Genomic DNA, 17480 nt, shown 5'->3' on the forward strand with positions numbered 1-17480 from the left:
GGTAATAATTTATTCTTAAATACATGTACTGATAAAGTACATATAATTTGTAGATTAAGACTGTAATTGCAGTTACTGACATAATCCAGAGCTCGTGGAATTACGCCCTCTGAACAGCGAAACAATGCCGCTCATATAAAGCATCGCGGAACCAACGGCTGAAAAAAAACTTGGAGGACTTTGACAGCGAAGCACCACTTCCGGTATACTTGTCACGCTGCGATTTCGCGGAGCCGCCAAACCGTAGTAATCTTAGGGTATTATTTAAATATCGTGAACCCTGTATCTGAGTCCTTGCTGTGGAAAACCATGAAGCTACTGACACACAATATGTTGACCTCTCATGTGAAGGGGATCACGAAAGGATACCCGCTGCTCATCAAGGTAAACAATCTGTGCACGAGTCTCACACTTTAAACGGCATGCCTTTACAGTCTAGGTTCGAGAATTCTTAGGAGTGTGAAATCTTATCAGATATAAAAGACATGTTGCTTTTATCAGGATAATGTTTTCTTACAAAAGCTGACTTTCATAGCAAATGATAGCTCAAAGGTTAGCAAGCTAGCAGCAGGGCTTATGTTAATGCTCTTCTTTGTAACAAGGATGCAACAAAACAAATGTCTTCGTTTTTGTTTTTAGTAAATACTGCCCCTCGTGTAATTCTGACCATTTTAATCATATTGCGTTATTTCGTATATTTTGATTTTTATTTGATAGACTGTATCACAGTGGGGGGGGGGGGCGCTATCGGCCCTTTTCTTTTACTGTGTACCGTCAAGATGAATAATTCCCGGTCAGATTCTGTTACTTGAGTCTCAGTGTCCGCTCTACTCATTTCATCGTGCAGGCAACTGAGGTCAAGGTGAATGAGGTGGCTTTCAACCCTCAGTTTGTTAGCAGGATGATCCCCAAGCTGGAGTGGCACGCCCTGGTCCAGGCTGCAGACGAGGTGAGTCCCACCAGCTGCTCAAGAACCAACAGGAGGTCTGTGTAGGTTCTCATTCATCCAGGTCATCGTAGATCGAAGCGAAGTAAAATCTGGTCAACTGGACGTAAGTTTATCTTGAAGACGTTTCACCTCTCATCCGAGAGGCTTCTTCAGTTCTAGTGAAGAGTGTGGAAACTCCATCTTATAAACCTATGTACGAGTGGTCAGTGCTATTGTGGTGGAAACGACCCTCCCGAGACTCACCTGGCCTCTCCAAACGACAGTCGTTGTGCGGTGTCAGGGAGTTTCAGGGGTGGTCGTTAGGGAGTTTCACCGACCACTCAGATGCTAGTGGGCTGTAATGGCATCAGCCGTTCCACATGGGTCTCTCAGCTGAACTCTTTGGGGAAGCTTTGAAAGGACTTGGTTGTAAATAGGTGAAAGGAAATGTCGCAGTCCACCTCCTCTGTTCAAAGATGGTTTCTCTATCCTGACGTGGATGGCTTCTTTAACTCCTCTTTCAAACCATCTGTCCTCTCTGTCGAGAATTTGGACATGGTCGTCCTGGAAGGAGTGAGTTAAACCAGACAACACTCTGAGACAAAGACTGGTTCACCCCAAAGATCCCACCCCTCACAGCCAGAAAAGCAATCTGGTATACGCTGTCAGATGCAGTGAGGCCTGCACGGATCTCTACATAGGGGAAACCAAACAGCCCCTCAACGAGCGCATGGCCCAACATAGAAGAGCCAACTCTGGAGGACAGGACTCAGCGGTTTTCCTCCACCTCAAGGAGGAAAGCCACTCCTTCCAGGACGACCATGTCCAAATTCTCGACAGAGGCCAGGTGAGTCTCGGGAGGGTCATTTCCACCACAATAGCACTGACCACTCCCACATAGGTTTATAAGCTGGAGTTTCCACACTCTTCACTAGAACTGAAGAAGCCTCTCGGATGAGAGGTGAAACAATCAACCAACAGGAGGTTCACTGAGACAGTCCAGCAGGCTGGACCCCCCCCCCCCCCCCCCCCCCCCAACGAGGAAGAGCAGCACCTGAATCTACTTAAATCAACCGAGCTGTGGCCTCACAGCTCATTGGTTGGATCAGGTGTAGCTTTTACTTGGTTGGAATGAGAAACCTGCAGTCACACGGCCCTTTACTGGATCAGCAATCGTGCCATGGAGGGCCGTGTGTATGCAGGTTTTTTTTTCCAACCAAACACTTTAACACTCTTCTGTGGCTGAAGATGTGTTAATCAGTGGAATCACCCCTGGTTTAGATATTGTAATAGAAAACTGTGTAGTCGTCTATTCAACTTTTCTTTTTTGATAACGGGTACTCAGAAATGTTCCTGCGTTGGAGACCTAGGCTATTATGCAATAAATCATGTTCTCTGTGTCAGTTTACTTCGTACGCAGCAGCGCTGCAGGTGTTTGAAGTGTTGACAAATCTACTTTTTCAGATGTTTATGCTGCCGTGTTCATTTACACATAAAATTAACTCCCTCTCATGAAAAAGAATGTTAATTTTAAAGTGTCACAGACCCTTGGCCATGCCTTTTTATACTTTGGGATTACAACCAGTAATGAATTTGGAGAAAAAGTCAAAATCACCATTTGAGTTTGACCATTTGGTTTGAGGTGTTTTGATGGGGAAAAAAGCAAAAAAACCTTTCAGCTCAATGAGCTTTTCCCCCCTGTAGCTGGGTCATCGGCAGGACCTGCCTGGTGATCTGGTGCCAAACTACGAGGAAAATGAAGAGTTCCTGAAGAAAGTGCACAGAGTTCTGTTGGAGGTATGCAGCTGCCAGTCAGCGTTTTGCACCATGCTCTTTGTTACGGTGAAATAGAAACTTGTTAAAAGTACATGATGATCTTAAATAATTCATTGAGCATCACCTGTCACTTTTACTGGAACTAAGTTGCCTAACCCCAGCTACAAAAACCACCTCCGATACATCCACTTATCTTTTCCTGATTGGCGTCTATTGCTCTGTGGTGACCTCTAGTGGTGGTAGAACTCATGGCTGTGTGTGCTGCAGGTGGAAGTGATCGAGGGCTGTCTGCAGTGTCCCGAATCAGGACGTGAGTTCCCAATCTCCAGAGGAATCCCCAACATGCTGCTGAACGAAGATGAAGTGTAGACCGACCTAGACTGGTGTGTGTGTGTGTGTGTGTGTGTGTGTGTTTGCGTGCACGTGTGCGCGCATGTGCCTGCCTGCTCAGAAAGAGGGAGGACAGTGGATGCTGGCTTGAGTTGTTGCCAGGAGAAAACTGGTTTCTCAGTTCGGTTGATTGTGTTTCTGACATCTCAGTGGCTGATTAAGCAGCTGGAGGGGAGACGTTGGAAAAACAACGAATCCAAATGTCTCGCAAGACAAGCCCCAGTGGTTTTATCTGTATTTATTTTTATAACTGTTTTTGGCTCCTTTCAATAAAACTGTTTGAATTGCCATGACAGCTAAAAGTGTTTTTGTGGGAAATATGGATTTGTTTATTACAGGCGTACTGGAGTTTAACCCCACTGCTGTGTGTGCAGGCTCTGAACCCGTTCTAGACCTCTGTCAGGGTTGCTGAGGGCCAGATGACGTGGCAGTGGCTTGTCTATATTTGGCTTTGAGGAAAAAAGGCAGAAAAGAGCAGACGGGCTACAAGTTGTTTTTGAGGAAGTTTATTTTTTCAAGCCGCACATTAAAGCACAAACAGTTTCCCCCCACCTGGGCGGGCTTTCAGAAGCCCTACGCTCCATCTGTGCTTTTTAAGACTGCAGAAAGAAATAGTTCAGATCCACAAAGGCAAATTATATTCCAAGAAGTTTTATTGCAGAAAAAAGGTGCAGCAATCAGTCAAGTTCAAACAGGAGACGGTGTTCTCATTCTTGGAAGCATGGCAAGGATTTGAGGGGTGGGGGGCTTTGACCAGAGGCCTGTAGGCAGCTTGAGTCTCTCCTACCTTTCCCTTCTACTTACAGCAATTACAGGCCTGCAGCCGCAACTATAATAACAGTATAATGGGATGGCAGCAGAGCAGCAATAAAAGCCACCCCTGACAGATTAACAGTCCTCTCCAGATCCTGAGCTGTAATTAACAGTGAGACGGAAGAGGAACAGAGCAAAGAAAGGAGCTAGAAGAGATAAAACAGGGAGGGGCTGCTTGAGGAGGCATCTAATAAAATTTGGAAAAGTCTTTTTAACTGAATATCTCTCAGAAGCAGAGCCGCCTTCTGAAATTGTTGGGATGGAGTCAGGCAGGTTTCTCCATGATCCAGTTTATTCAACCTTTTATTCTCTTGATTAAAAGTGAGGGGACACACGCACGTCATCTGTTGATGGATGAGATTCTCACAGCCAGGAGCCTGATGCTTTATCTTACTATGTTGTAATGGAAACTTCTTGCCTGTCAAAAGTCACCTCTCCACACCCGGAGTGATAACGATCATGTTCTGTCTATTTTGTTTCATCTGTTTAAAAACCAAATTGTAAATACACTTGTTTTCCATCATAGGGTGAGTTTGGAGCAGGACTGCTTGTTAACTGGGACCACAGTCTCTACTGGTTGCTCGGCAACCCTTGGCGCTGAAGAATTGGATCATGCTTGACACGTTGATGCTAGGTTAAGCTAACCGGCTGCCTGCTGTACATCAGGACTGCCCAAGTCTGACAGACAAATATGTGTCTGGCTCTTTCTACATTCTGGAGTCACCAAGGAGCGATGCAGGAGCTCTCAACACATATTTGTCCGTATCTGAGAGTCAAAATAAAGGTTTTGGGGTGAAGTAATGCTTTAAACAATCATTTCTTGTGTTAAACCACCTCTGTCTTCCCCTGCTTCTGATTGAGTCGCAGGTTCCCACCTGTAAGGTGATGAAACAGAAGGAAACACTGCAAAGTTCTCACTCCACTCTGATGATATTCACTAAGGGCAACTCGATGTACCGTTTTGCACTTTTACCATGCGGCCACCGATGAGTTTCGGCACTGAGGTAAAACCTTTTGGTTCACATTCTTACTGTACAGAGTGCATAAAAGTGATCCAACTCCATGATGTCCGCTTTGCCCTGGGGGGTGTTTACCTGCGGCGAGAGGGCGGTGCTGCTGGTATTTTTGTGGAGAGAAGCAATTAAAATCTGTGCTTGTGCCTCTATGGAAGATGGCTCTTTCCTACATTATCACACTCCCTTCCCTTTGGTGGCAACCCGCCCCGCAACCACCACCAAGCAGACATCCACCAAGCAGACATCCACCCCCTCCATCCCTCCTCCTCCTTCTGTCTGAGTCTGGTTTTCTCTCTCTCTCTCTCTCTCTGTCTGCACCATAATGGAGTCTCACTCCGCAGCAGGTCTCTGAGCTTTCAGACCCGCGTGGATCCTGGGGGGGGGGACCTCATTTCTTCCCGGGACCTCGAACTCACTGCTAAGTTGCTTCTCTTAGGGAGAAAAAACTCGCAGCACAAGAACTCCTTTCATTTATTCTCTGCGTCTGACTTCTGCTGTTTTGATGTCTATATGAGGGAGATCAACAGGTCCGTCATGGTCTTTCCAACATAAATCAGAAGTTTCTCTGTTTACCTATAGCAGGGACTGGGAGGTCCTATTTGGCTTTTTTGAAGGGTTGTTTTTTTTTTTTTTTTTGAAGCGGGTTTCGTTTTTACTCCTCTGATGGGTTTTTTGGAGGTGAAGGCGCAGGAACCTCTCCGCCGCCTCAGATGAAGTGAGCAGCTCAGGTTCGAGGACTTGCGACATGGGCTGAGCTCCTGAGAGGACTCTTTTCTCCTGTAAGTGATCCGAGGATGGACAGCGGAGACGGATTCTACTGGTCGGACTGATTGTAGTACGTTTCTCACCGGTGCGGGACGACGGGAGCTCGTAGCGCGCCAGCCTGGAACTGACGCGTCCACCAAGTTTCCAGCTAATGTTTGGAAGCAGGTTGAGCTCCCTAATTCTGATTATTGATCTCTAATTATTATTTTTGGTTTTGTTTTTTACCTCAAGTCTGGACGTCGTTGACGATGCGTCGTTGTGTCTCGGTTGCTACAGGAAGGCGCATGCATGAGAAACCTTTTAAAATGACCGTAGCGGGAGATGCCCAGTACGCAGACGTGGTTTCCCTTTAACAGAGAGAATTTGAAATATTTTTGGACTATTTATTTTATTGTAGCGAGTTTTTATTGTTGAGGTTTTTACATGACTTGACTTTTGGTTGCAAGAGTCAGCACTAGTGTCACAGTCGCCGTGTTTCAGCCGGATTTCCTCCAGGAGCCTCTCCTCCATCCCTCCGTCTCCTCACCGGACAATGTGGCTCTCCCGCGTGGCGCTGCTGCTGCTGCTCCGGTTCTCCGGTGCCCTGGTCGAGGGCATCAACACGTGCCAGTTCATCAACCTGGACGAGCAGAAGTCCAGGCGCATCGAGGCGGTTCGCGGACAAATCCTTAGCAAGCTTCGCATCCGCAGTCCACCGACCCCCGAGGAGGTCCCGTCCACCGGCCCGGTGCCCCCGGAGGTCATGCTGCTTTACAACAGCACGCGCGAGCTGCTGAAGGAGCGCGCGCGCCTGGCGGAGTCGGCGTGCGAGCGCGAGAGCAGCGAGGAGGACTATTACGCCAAAGAGGTGCAGCGGATTGACATGCTGCCCCCCCGCACCGACACAAGTGAGTCCATCTGAGTTTTCAGTGAGGGCATATCAGCGGTGTGAACCCTCCACGAGGGGACCTTGAGAGGCTGCCTGAGGTCTACCAGTGGTGGACTGGTTCTTAGCCCTAGGTTTTTGGCCACTGAGTGGAGGGCCGCGTATCATTGAGAAATTCTTGATACCTTGATGAACGCAGGTCCTGAATGCGTCTTGTGTTTGCTGATGGTTATGATAAACCTTTACATTCAGAAGTTACATTCATGCCTTCGAAATCTTTGGTTTTAATCAACTGACCAAAATGTGGTTTAACTTATTCTGTTTGTCTCAGCTCTTTGGTTTTATGTTTCAGTACATGAGTTTCCACTCAAAGTAGTTTTACAACATGAGGACTGAAATTGAGATTTGCTTTTTACGTCCAGCAGCGCTCAATTGCTGTGGAGGTCTGGAGGTTCAGTAGCCCTGACTGACTATCTGCACTTTGCAAGGAGATCGCTGTCAGCATAATCTCACTAGATTTAAAATGGAGGAACATTACTTCACTACATGTGTCTCCGACTGGTGGGTTACAAAATTATCCAGTCGACGGGATGTAAAACTATTAACGAAAGGATAAAAAAAAATTCGAAATAACCACGAATACAAGGCCGCGTTCGTCATTTTCTTGTTACTGTAATGTGAATTATAATCTGAAAAGGCATTTTTGTGTCTAAGTTACAGACAAATTTGTAGTTTTTGTACATAAATACATGTCAGACGTCCAACTTTATGACTGACTCATGTAAATCTGTGCATGTACTTTCACTTAAGTCACTGTGACAAGGAAACTATACTTTCACTTAACTACAGACATTCAGCGCTTCATCCACCTCCAGTTCCCAAACGATTTTGGCTCAGTGTTCCTTCAAATGAGGCAATATGAGCAGCCAAAGAGTTTTCCTGCTCATACCGTTTCATGTGAAGGAGCTTAAAAGAAAGAAAGAGGTGAAAACATCCAGGAATCTGTCAAGAAACAAGAGCGACTGGAGAGAAAACAGGCACCGACAGATGAGAGGAAAACCCTGAATAAGAAACAGGATGACGGTGCGCCAGGGCGATGAGTGAGAAAATGATGTGAATGATATAATTTGGCCTTTGCAATCACCAGATCCCAACTCAGTGTGGAAGAAGTCGCTCCCACAGTGCTCTCTGCTGCCATCAACCAAATCAGGGAGGAACTGTGTTTTGGGAAACTGTGTTAATCCCTCCAGCAGAGTTCCAGACGCTTGTGGAATCGTTGCCAGGGTGTTCTGGCGCTTCGTGGTGGCCCAACACTTCACTGAGACACTTTGTGTTGGTTCTTCCTTTAATTTGTCTCCTTCAGATCCCACCATGTCCAGTCCTCTCCATCTTTTTCATTACAGACACCCGTCTGTAATTTATGTCACAGATGTATTTTTTCACTCTTGTGCCTTTAATCATCAGATGTATCTTGTCACGGGGCATCCTGAGCTACGGTTGGGAACCGCTGACATACTGTCAGCATGTACAGATGTGTAGGGCTCATAGAATCCTATGAGACTTAACACATGTTTTCAATATGACCTAAACTAGATTGCTGTCGCTCACTTCCTGTGGCAGACATATGGGATGATGGAGAGGTTGCAAACTGTTATGAGGAAGAGAACGCTGCATTCCAGTTTTGGTGTGTTATCCGGCAGTTTCTTTTATTCTGCAGCAATGATGAGTGAAGGTTTTCTGCATCTAGAAAAGAAAGCGTAGAATCAAGTAAAGCACCCGGATGACACACTTCACCTCAACAGAACCTCGAAGACTACAGAACACAGAATACCTCGCTATTGATTTTGGGACAGTGTCGGGATGACTGTTGGCGCTTTCACAAAATGTCAACACAATTAAAGTTTTGACAAATACTCACTGCTGAAATGGATGTAATGGCTAAGTGGCTAACGCTCAATAGAACATCTAGAGCAGTCTGGTAAGGTCAGGGGAGAGGAGTAGTGGGGGTCTGGCTTCTGAGAGAATGAGGATTCTTGAGAGGATCTAAATGCTCTGAAGCTCCAGATCAGGTCCACATTTGGCTGCCGTGTAGCTCAGCAGGTCTCATGTGGACAACTCGAGAGACTGGAGGATTTACGGTGCTCTATACTGAAGGGTTTGTAATTACATAACTGTGCCATACAGTAAAGCTATGAATGCAACAGTCACCCACACGTTAAGCACAAAACCAGATACATTTTCTCACTCAGACTAAACCTTTCATTTACTTTTAGACACACATCAACAGTAATTATGTCCAGGAACTGCTGTTTTTAACATTATTACAAATACTACATTGTCTGAAACGCATAGAGAAGTAGTCATCTGTTTTACTCTTTCCTCCAGATGCAGTACAGCCAGCCCCCCCCAACCCCCATTACAGAGTGGTCCTCTTTGACGTCAGCGGGGTGGATCTGACCAATAGCACCCTGGTCAAAGCTGAATTCAGGATCTTCAGAGCTCCAAACCCGCTGGCACGGGCCTCGGAGCAGAGGGTGGAGATCTACCAGGTAGAGGATCCAGTCAACGCTCGATCCCTGCCATGCAGGTCCCTGTGTCCCCCTTTAATGTTCAACAAAGCCCCAAATCAAACTTTTCGACTTCTTTTTGATGGACATGTTTGCGTGCTTTTTTTGGTACGACTTCAAGAACGGAACACTTCAACTATCAGTTTACGCAACCTTCCCGAGGTTCAATTTGCACGTGCACCTTTACTTTAATCCAGGTTTGCAGGAGAAATTTGATACGAAATAATAAACAAGAGATCTATGTTTCTTTTTTGGGCTGGAGGGGAAAATTTCACACCTCTCTTAGAAAGTCCATCAGCCTCATTTACACTCCTGCAGGTTATGCGTTTTACGATCATACCGTGTTAAACTCAACTCTGTTCATGCGCTATGCAGAAAATGAGGCGGTGAACTCACCGCAGTGGAATTATAACATCTACAGACTATTATGACTGCGAAATGTAAAGAAAGCAAACATTTGTGTGTGTGTGTGTGTGTGTGTTTCTGAGGCTTTGTTCAGGCAACAGGAAAATCTGTGGGTTATTTGTTTTCCATCCACATTGTTATCCGCAAGTGATTATATCAGTTTTGTTGTGTTCTGTAATCACCAAAATATCTACAAGACACAAACTTGAGGCGGCCATTTTCCATGGAGGAACAGGTTACGTCTTGAGACTGAGACGCATCTGTGAGCATCAGATTCAAATCAGGTTTCAGATCACTTTCAAGTGTGAATGCAAAAATCAAATTTGATGTGATGTGGCCATTCAGAAGGTTTCAAATCACTCTGAATATACCAGAAAATCAGATTTGGGTGAGTGTTCTAAACAAGGTCTTAGTCTGAATGTCTCACTGTCCTCTTGTCCTGTGTGTGTGTGTGTGTGTGTGTGTGTGTGTGTGTGTGTGTGTGTGTGTGTGTGTATCAGCTGTTGAAGCCAGATGAAGAAAGCACCTCAACCCAGCGTTATATCGACTCTCGTACCGTTCAGCCGCGGGCGAAGGGAGCCTGGCTCTCTGTAGATGTCACCGAAACGGTTAAAGACTGGGTGTCGGACCCAGGTGAGCTGCAGCACCGACAGACACGTCAATGTATGCTGGCATGATCTTAAGGTGTCCTTTTGTGTCCCTCCTCCTAATCAGAGAATAATTTAGGCCTCAGACTTGGTGTCCACTGTCCCTGCTGCACCTTTGTCCCCTCCACTAACAACATTGTCCCCAACAAGAGTGAGGAGCTGGAGGCGCTCTTTGCAGGTGAGCTGAACTGACAAACTTTCAAGAACGTTCACATGTTTTTGATTGAGCCTGAACACGGATACGTTAGATTTGAGCTCCTGTTACAGTGAGTCAAGCAATGACCTCGTTCTTCCTATCCCAGTGGGTGCTTGCCATCATTTGGATTTATGACTGTTAGCTTTATGAGGACATTGAAGTCACTTCTGGACAATAAAAACCCTGCAGACTGAAAAAATGTGAACATCGCCGTTCTTCTCCTGCGCACCGTCGATCAATAGATGGTGTGTGCTGCCTAAATTCTTCCTCCAGTTAATAACGTGCTTTCCTCATAATGCTTCCGTTGAAGCATCTCTAAGTTTGACGCTAGACAGTTGTTGTCGGTCTAAATATGAAAGCTGGAAAGTCCGATTTTTAAGAGAAAAACCGAAGATAAGATAATTTATCCAAAATGGTGCCGTGAATGTGTGTCATTTAGTCTGTTCATCTGTCAGAGCAGAATTTATGGAAAGTCAGTGTCGTCGTTCTCCGAGTGAGCAAACCCACGCGCACTCACAGGTGTGATTGTTTCCTCAGGTGTTGATGATGAGCAGCTCCGTCAGATAAGGAAGCCTGGTCAGGTTAAAGGTCAGGCAGATTTCAGCACCAAGACGCCTCACCTCATCCTCACCCTGCTGCCCAGTGACAGAGTGGACAACCCAGCCAAGAAGAACCGCAAGAAGAGGGCGGCTGCCACCGACACCACAACCTGCTCTCGGTGCGTCTCAAACTGTGTGACACTGACACTCCTCTTGAGTTGGGGCATGGAATTCAGACATTTTTCTCCTCAGCCACAACTCATTTGTCAGACTATTGTGTGACTAAACTGAGAGTTCCGCCTGTGTTTAGTCTGCTGGCCAGTGGGCAGGCAGCCGTCTGTTTAGACTCGCTCACACTGATGGGGAAACTCTGGCAGCTTTGCATGGTCGTTAACTTTTGATGGCCGCTTCTTCAATCGTGACCCATTTTCCCATGACCCACCTTTGAGCCCATGGCAAGATGTGAGTTGACAATGTTTTTGTGTGTGTGTGTGTGTGTGTGTGTGCGCGTGTGTGTGTGTGTGCGCGCGCGCGTCTCAGCGGGTCAGATCAGGGCTGCTGCCTGCGCTCGCTCTATATCGACTTCAGGCGTGACCTCAACTGGAAGTGGATCCACGAGCCCAAAGGTTACAAAGCCAACTTCTGTGCGGGCAACTGTCCGTATCTCTGGAGCGCAAACAACCACTACAACATGGTGAGTTGAGTTCAGCCGACTGTTTGACTAGGATGGAGGTCCAGATGTTGAATAAGTAGGACCAAACTGCTTTATTACTGTCCATTCGATACCAAATGTTAATAGCTGAAGAGTAAGTTTCCAAGTTGCATTTGATTTTTTGATCTCTGTAAAAACACTTTTAGTGGAAAATTGCCAACATGGTGAAACTGCCTGAGTTAATCTACATCTGGTAAATTGGCTGATATTTTTTAACCTTATGAGAATTTGTGAAAATACCAAGGAGCTGGAAATTGAAACCTGTTTTCAATGAGTTTTAATAAACGATGAAAAAATTAAAAGTGAAGCTGTTGGCCGGGAACCAGGATGGAAGTCAAGGTACCTGGATTTATTGAATGATACTGATACGAACTGCCAGGTACCACAAGCTTGACTTGAAGATAATCCAGTGCGTTTCTTTGAAACAGTCTTATATGAGGACAAAGTCATTGCGTAACCTCCCAAATGTTTTTGTTAGATGTGGAAAGGGGATTTGTTCATAAATATTTCTTGAAGGAATTGTTTTGGTTAAATAAGCTCATTTCCTTCTTGCTGTGAGAAAGGAGAACCCTGTAATCTCCCAACTGCCTGTCAGCTGAGGATGATTGTGGGGTCTGGACACGATTAGCTTCACTTAGCTTAAAGACTGGAAGTCACAGTGTCTGACTAAGAAGTTCCAGTAATCTAACTCCCCATGAAACCACATAATGTGTGCATGCACACAATAAACAGGCAAGATACAACTTGTTAATTAGTGTGTGTTAGTGGTGCTGTGTGAAGACGTTTGGTTTTGTCCAAAAAAAGCAGTTTATTTTGTGACTTTCAAGGGGTTTGTGGGTAGTAGTAAGTTTTCAGGGTCACTTTACATCACCATGGTAACACAGGCTGCGTGCCTAATGGAGCTGGTTAACTTCCAGATAAAAGCACCTCCTATTGACCAGCTTTTTAGGAAAATAACATCACCATTCCTGGAAAATCCCATGGACCTTGCCGCGTGGATACCTCCCCCTCTAGTCTTCCCAGATTCATTTATTCCCAGTTGGCTTTCATTGATCGAGGAACTAAAGCTGTGTGCTTGTTGGCTCTTCAAGCATAGTCACCAGTTTCAATTATTTTTCATATTTAATCTTCACTTACCCAAAGAAGTCTAAAACAACAAAGGTTGCAGCTGAAAGAAACAAGTTAATCTTGGTTTACACGCCATGAGCAGCTCATCAATTGAATGGAACATGTTATTGTGATGATAATCAAATCCACGCTTGTGTTTAGGATGAGGAAGTGACACTTAATTACAAGCCTGTGACACACACACACACACACCCGGCAGGTTGGGTCCGCTTTCCATCCTGATTACCGCTGCAGCAACTTCACTTTTAGACTGAACGATGGGTTTATATTCCTCGTTATTGTTCGCGATGCTTCACCTTTTAAGTTGTCCCAAATAAGTGCCCCCCCCCTCCTGCATCACTTCCTTCTTTGTGACTCCAGAGTGCAGAAAGAGCCAGCCACATTAAGTAGGTTTGGCTCCAAGCCAAGCTACCCAAACAAGGTCTGTTAAGAATGTTCGTTTATCTCAAATTAAACTCAAGAGTTTGTAAACTTTGACAAAGTTTTGAGTTTGTACATTTTTGGGCAGTTTTGTTGCAGTTAGAGGTCAGTCGCTATTAGCTTCAAGCTAAATATTTAACGTTGGCTCTTTCTGCACTCTGGAGTGATGCACGAGAGAAAAACATCTTTGTGAGTACTTGAAATACACTTTTTGGTGTTGGCTGATTGATTTAGATTTGCAACTCTGGACTAATGCATGTTTGTGTTTGGTCTTGAATGTGGGAAAAGTGGTTGATTGGCTAACAACCACCACTGTGACGTCACTCACTGAACATATATTCTGGCTCTTGATATATAAAACACAACAAAAATTGCTGTTTCTAAAAGGTGAAGCTAAACTTTTTAGGTCAGGTTAAGATAGATTAACTTTTATTTTTATTTTTTCAAATATCTTTTACTTCAGTCGTAAGATTTATGAGCATTTTTGTGCCTGCATGGCGTGAGAAATACAGCTATTTGATATAAACAGAAATCATGCGTGACTGCAAAGTAACGCGGCGTTAATCCAGTCGGAACAAAAGAAAAGCAGCTGTGCAGTAACTGTTTAGTCTCTAGTGACATTCGCCTTTTAAAAAGAGCTTAATGAGCATTGTTTGTGGTGTCTGAACACCACAGTTAGCTCAGACTGGTTAACCCCAGGGTCATAAATGGACTATCACCTCGCACAAGCTTATTATAGCTTCGCAACAAAACATATGAGATTACACAACACAGCCGTCTGTCTCGGAGCGAATGGGTTGGCCGGAAGCCACACCGACTCGTACAGAATGCCTGGTCTGATTTTTCCATCCAGCATATTGTTCCGTCGAAGAAATATGTTACGTTGCACTGACAGTTGTATTTTACATTATGAAAAATGCCATGGTGGCTGATCCGGTTCAAGCAATATTTCCCATTATAAATTGTTTTTTTTTTTTTGTATTTCAAGCACTCACAAAGAGGCGTGTTGATGTGTTTTTTTTTCGCTGCTGCATCACTTCTTGGTGTCTCCAGAATGCAGAAAGAGCTACCGCACATTTAGCTTAAAGCTAATGCGACTCACAGCTAAAAACAGCAGTCACGCATGTTTACAAACTCTGAAGTGCATCATCTGGTCTAATCCACGCCTTCTTTATCCACTCACAGATTATACTGGATGATAAATTTGAGAGTTAGGAAATGGATGTTTTTGGTGGTGTTGGATGTCAGTCGCTATCAGCTTCGAGCTAAATATGTGTATCATTTTAACAAGCTCCTTTCAAGTATTAGTAGTTTTATGTCTCATTGAATGTCTGTGACTAAATGAGCAGAAATTTTAACTTCACTCTCACAATCTGCTCCAGCAGGACTGTGCAGCTTATTCAGATTTGATTGGTGCCAAATGTACATGAGCTTTTTTTCCTTCGTGGCAACTCTCGTTCCACACCAGTGAGAAAGAACCAACCGCAAACACAAGAGAATCTTTCATGTGAACCAAATCTGTTCTCATCTGACTGAGAAAAGTATTTAGTCTCATCTTGCTCTCTGCTCTCTGGTCAGATCCTGCCCTTGTACAACAAGCTGAACCCCGAAGCCTCCATCTCCCCCTGCTGCGTTCCTCAGGACCTGGAACCCCTCACCATCATGTACTTCATTGGCCGCACGCCACGAGTTGAGCAACTCTCCAATATGGTCGTCAAATCCTGCAAGTGCCGCTGACGAGTGCAGCGAGGGAGGAGGTGAGGGAGGGAGGAGGAGGAGAGTGATTACTGGACCAGGACTGGAAACAGTTTCTCTCGGGGTGGAAATCTAGACGAGAGGACAGACGGATCCTTTGTTGGTTTACCTTCGCTATTTGATCTCACCTTTAGCAGACTTTTGAGATGTTTTTCTTCCCCCCCACTCTATCTGACTCAAATATCAGGATTTTGTTCCCATTCTTTACAGGCATGAAAACGCTCTCTGGAACGTTGCTGTAGGACGCTGTAAATATGACAACATAGCTGTATTAAACCTGTACTTATATATTAAAGGGGATGTTGTGTGATTTAGACACATCTGCAGTTCGACCTTCAGCATGAAAAGGATTCTTTTATTACGATGCCCCCTTCAAACGTATCCCTGCAGTTGCGGCGGCGGTGGCGGGTCGAGCTAAACGTGTGCTTGTTTGCTTTAGGTTGAAGGCGTTGATAGGAGGAAGGTGGTGTGGTGGAAAGGTTTGCAGATCTTTAGACGAGGGGGAGGCAGGGCTCAGATAGAGAAGAGAGAAAGGAGCTGTGTCCAGGGCCCGAGCACTGCCAGCTCTCTGCGGTCCCAGGCTGAAATCTGCCCGGCGTAAACAGGATGTGAGAGATTTCCAGACACCGGGCCGGCCACTCACGGAACGCTAGATTTAAATGCTCCCCTCATCTCCTCCGTCTCTCTCGCTCTCCCTCTCTCTCTCGCTCTCTCTCTCGCCCTGCTGCTCGAGGTTCTGGGATTTGTGGTGGGAGGAGAGAGGGAGGAAAAAAAAAGAGACTTTGAAAATGAGACGTGGGATGACAGGGCTGTATTTGGAGCGACTACAAGTTTGGAAGGTGGTATTTTGCAGCCTTAGCAAATTTGTAACTGTTTGGGTCTGGCTCAAACATTCCCTAATCACCCTCTCAGGCTCATTTTCAGAGTGTGCCTTCATTATCTTATTGTAAAAAAGCTGTTGACTCATTGCTATTCTTACGTTGTGATTAGATTCAGTCATCCCCGTGTTTACCATCAGCCTCACTGATTGACACTCACACACACAAACACAGACACACACCAGTCTCTTTCTCTCTACACCCAAGTATCCACATTGACCACTTTTGATAGAACGGCTAAATGCTGAAAATAAAAAACATCCCCAGGGTTCATTTTAAATATAGGCTCTCTGGTATGCCAGTGGTTTCTGTGTGTGTGTGTGTGTGTGTGTGTGTGTGTGTGTGTGTGTGTGTGTGTGTGTGTGAGAGAGTGAGTGAAAGAGAGAGAGTAAGACTGGGTGTGTATGGCTGGTGAGGTCATGCATGGTAGTGTGGAAATTATTTCTCAAGTTTTATCCTGCATTTTATTACCATGAATTTAATTGAGTGTCTTTTCAGTTGAAACAAGGAAAGATATAAATCTGCAAGTTCAGCAGATCAACATACAGCTGCACTAAATTGGCTAAAAATATTGTCGGGGCATTGTAATTATTTTTTCTCAAATTTAAGAGTGTATTTGTGGACTAAAAACAGTCCAGGTTTTAAGAGTTTTGTCTAACATTTTTAGAACACAGACATATTACCCATATAGCTGCTGACGTGCATTATGGGTAATCTATGTCGGTTTCATCAGGAGAGGAGCACTGTCATGATGTCATTTCTACAAATTTAAGATCTGGGAAAATGAACCTGAATTGTCTGCATCACAGCACAGTGCTGGAGGCAAGTCGTATTCCTTTCCAGTAATCTGGATGGACCACATCTCAAACTGCTGGTTGCCATAGGAACCATTGGCTCGTTACACCATGTGATGACACAAATTTAACTGTTGAACTGCCTCCTCACAAAGATAACAAGTCAGCCGGTGTCGACCTGATAAAGTTGCTCGTTCGTCTGATATTTGGCTTCATTCTCTCTTCATTGACGCAATAACATCTGTGCGTGGTTGTAAATGTGTCTGTGTCTCATCCATGGTTGGATTCCTCAGGATCAGTTCACTTAAATTACAGGAAATAATTTCACCTTCTCCGTGTTTCTCTGGAGGATCAATCACCAAATAAAACCAGCAGCTGACAGATCATTCAGCAGAATCATACAATGTACCAGCAGACACTCAGTCATCGCAGAACTATTAATTCAATGCTCATGCGGCTTAAAAGTTTAGTTTTTGCTTAATTCTTGACCTTGGAAGTGGCAGACGATGAAGATGATACAGTCAAACGCTCTGGAACGAATGAGTAAGAGGTTTGTTACCAGCTGTTACAAGGTCAAGGGTCACTGTCTTCAGACAAAATTGTACCAAATATGGTTGAGCTGCATTTTATTAGGCTGGAGACGGACTGTGTGTGTGTGTGTGTGTGTGTGTGTGCGCGTGTGTGTGTGTGTGTGTGTGTGTGTGTGTGTGTGTGTGTGTGTTCTTACCCTTTAATATCCAGATGCTGCAGATTCGTCTACTCAGTGAAGATCAGGTTTTTATCCAGGCTGCTGTTAAAATAGCTTAAAGATACAAACAGTTCTCCAGCCGTTGCAGTAAAATTGTTTTTTTCTAAGCCACAGTGAGAATGCAGCCTCACGCTGTGT

General features: G+C 45.0%; 2 protein-coding genes across 3 annotated transcripts; both read left to right on the forward strand.

Annotated features, from left to right (window-relative positions):
- The first annotated feature begins 178 nt into the window (after positions 1–178).
- trmt112 (tRNA methyltransferase activator subunit 11-2) lies at positions 179–4704 on the forward strand. Its single transcript, XM_086221777.1, has 5 exons — positions 179–384; positions 848–949; positions 2633–2725; positions 2972–3087; positions 4434–4704. The coding sequence occupies exons 1-4, from the start codon at positions 310–312 to the stop codon at positions 3071–3073; spliced, it is 372 nt and encodes a 123-aa protein (XP_086077903.1). The 5' UTR covers positions 179–309; the 3' UTR covers positions 3074–3087; positions 4434–4704.
- Positions 4705–4853: 149 nt separating this feature from the next.
- Positions 4854–15215, forward strand: tgfb5 (transforming growth factor, beta 5). Of its 2 annotated transcripts, XM_086221775.1 has the most exons (8): positions 4854–5853; positions 6169–6575; positions 8939–9102; positions 10026–10158; positions 10240–10350; positions 10906–11086; positions 11448–11601; positions 14746–15215. In XM_086221775.1, exons 1-8 carry the CDS (start codon positions 5840–5842, stop codon positions 14902–14904), a joined length of 1323 nt encoding a protein of 440 aa, XP_086077901.1. In that variant the 5' UTR covers positions 4854–5839; the 3' UTR covers positions 14905–15215. The 2 variants fall into 2 exon arrangements, with proteins under 2 accessions (XP_086077901.1, XP_086077902.1); XM_086221776.1 differs by having other exon boundaries at positions 4854–6575.
- Positions 15216–17480: the final 2265 nt, after the last annotated feature.

Source organism: Aulostomus chinensis, chromosome 13 (assembly GCF_037954235.1).
Source record: "Aulostomus chinensis isolate RoL2024-O1b breed Wild chromosome 13, RoL_Achi_v1.0, whole genome shotgun sequence".
Classification (NCBI taxonomy): domain Eukaryota; kingdom Metazoa; phylum Chordata; class Actinopteri; order Syngnathiformes; family Aulostomidae; genus Aulostomus; species Aulostomus chinensis.

What these genes read in the sequence shown, in the direction of transcription:
- trmt112 (XM_086221777.1), top strand. Translation starts at nt 310, where the DNA reads ATGAAGCTACTGACACACAATATGTTGACCTCTCATGTGAAGGGGATC. An exon ending in GATACCCGCTGCTCATCAAG is followed by an intron (nt 385 to 847) that starts GTAAACAATCTG and finishes TTCATCGTGCAG; the next exon opens with GCAACTGAGGTCAAGGTGAA. An exon ending in TGCACAGAGTTCTGTTGGAG is followed by an intron (nt 2,726 to 2,971) that starts GTATGCAGCTGC and finishes TGTGTGCTGCAG; the next exon opens with GTGGAAGTGATCGAGGGCTG.
- tgfb5 (XM_086221775.1), top strand. An exon ending in AGACTGGGTGTCGGACCCAG is followed by an intron (nt 10,159 to 10,239) that starts GTGAGCTGCAGC and finishes CCTCCTAATCAG; the next exon opens with AGAATAATTTAGGCCTCAGA. An exon ending in CAAACAACCACTACAACATG is followed by an intron (nt 11,602 to 14,745) that starts GTGAGTTGAGTT and finishes CTCTCTGGTCAG; the next exon opens with ATCCTGCCCTTGTACAACAA.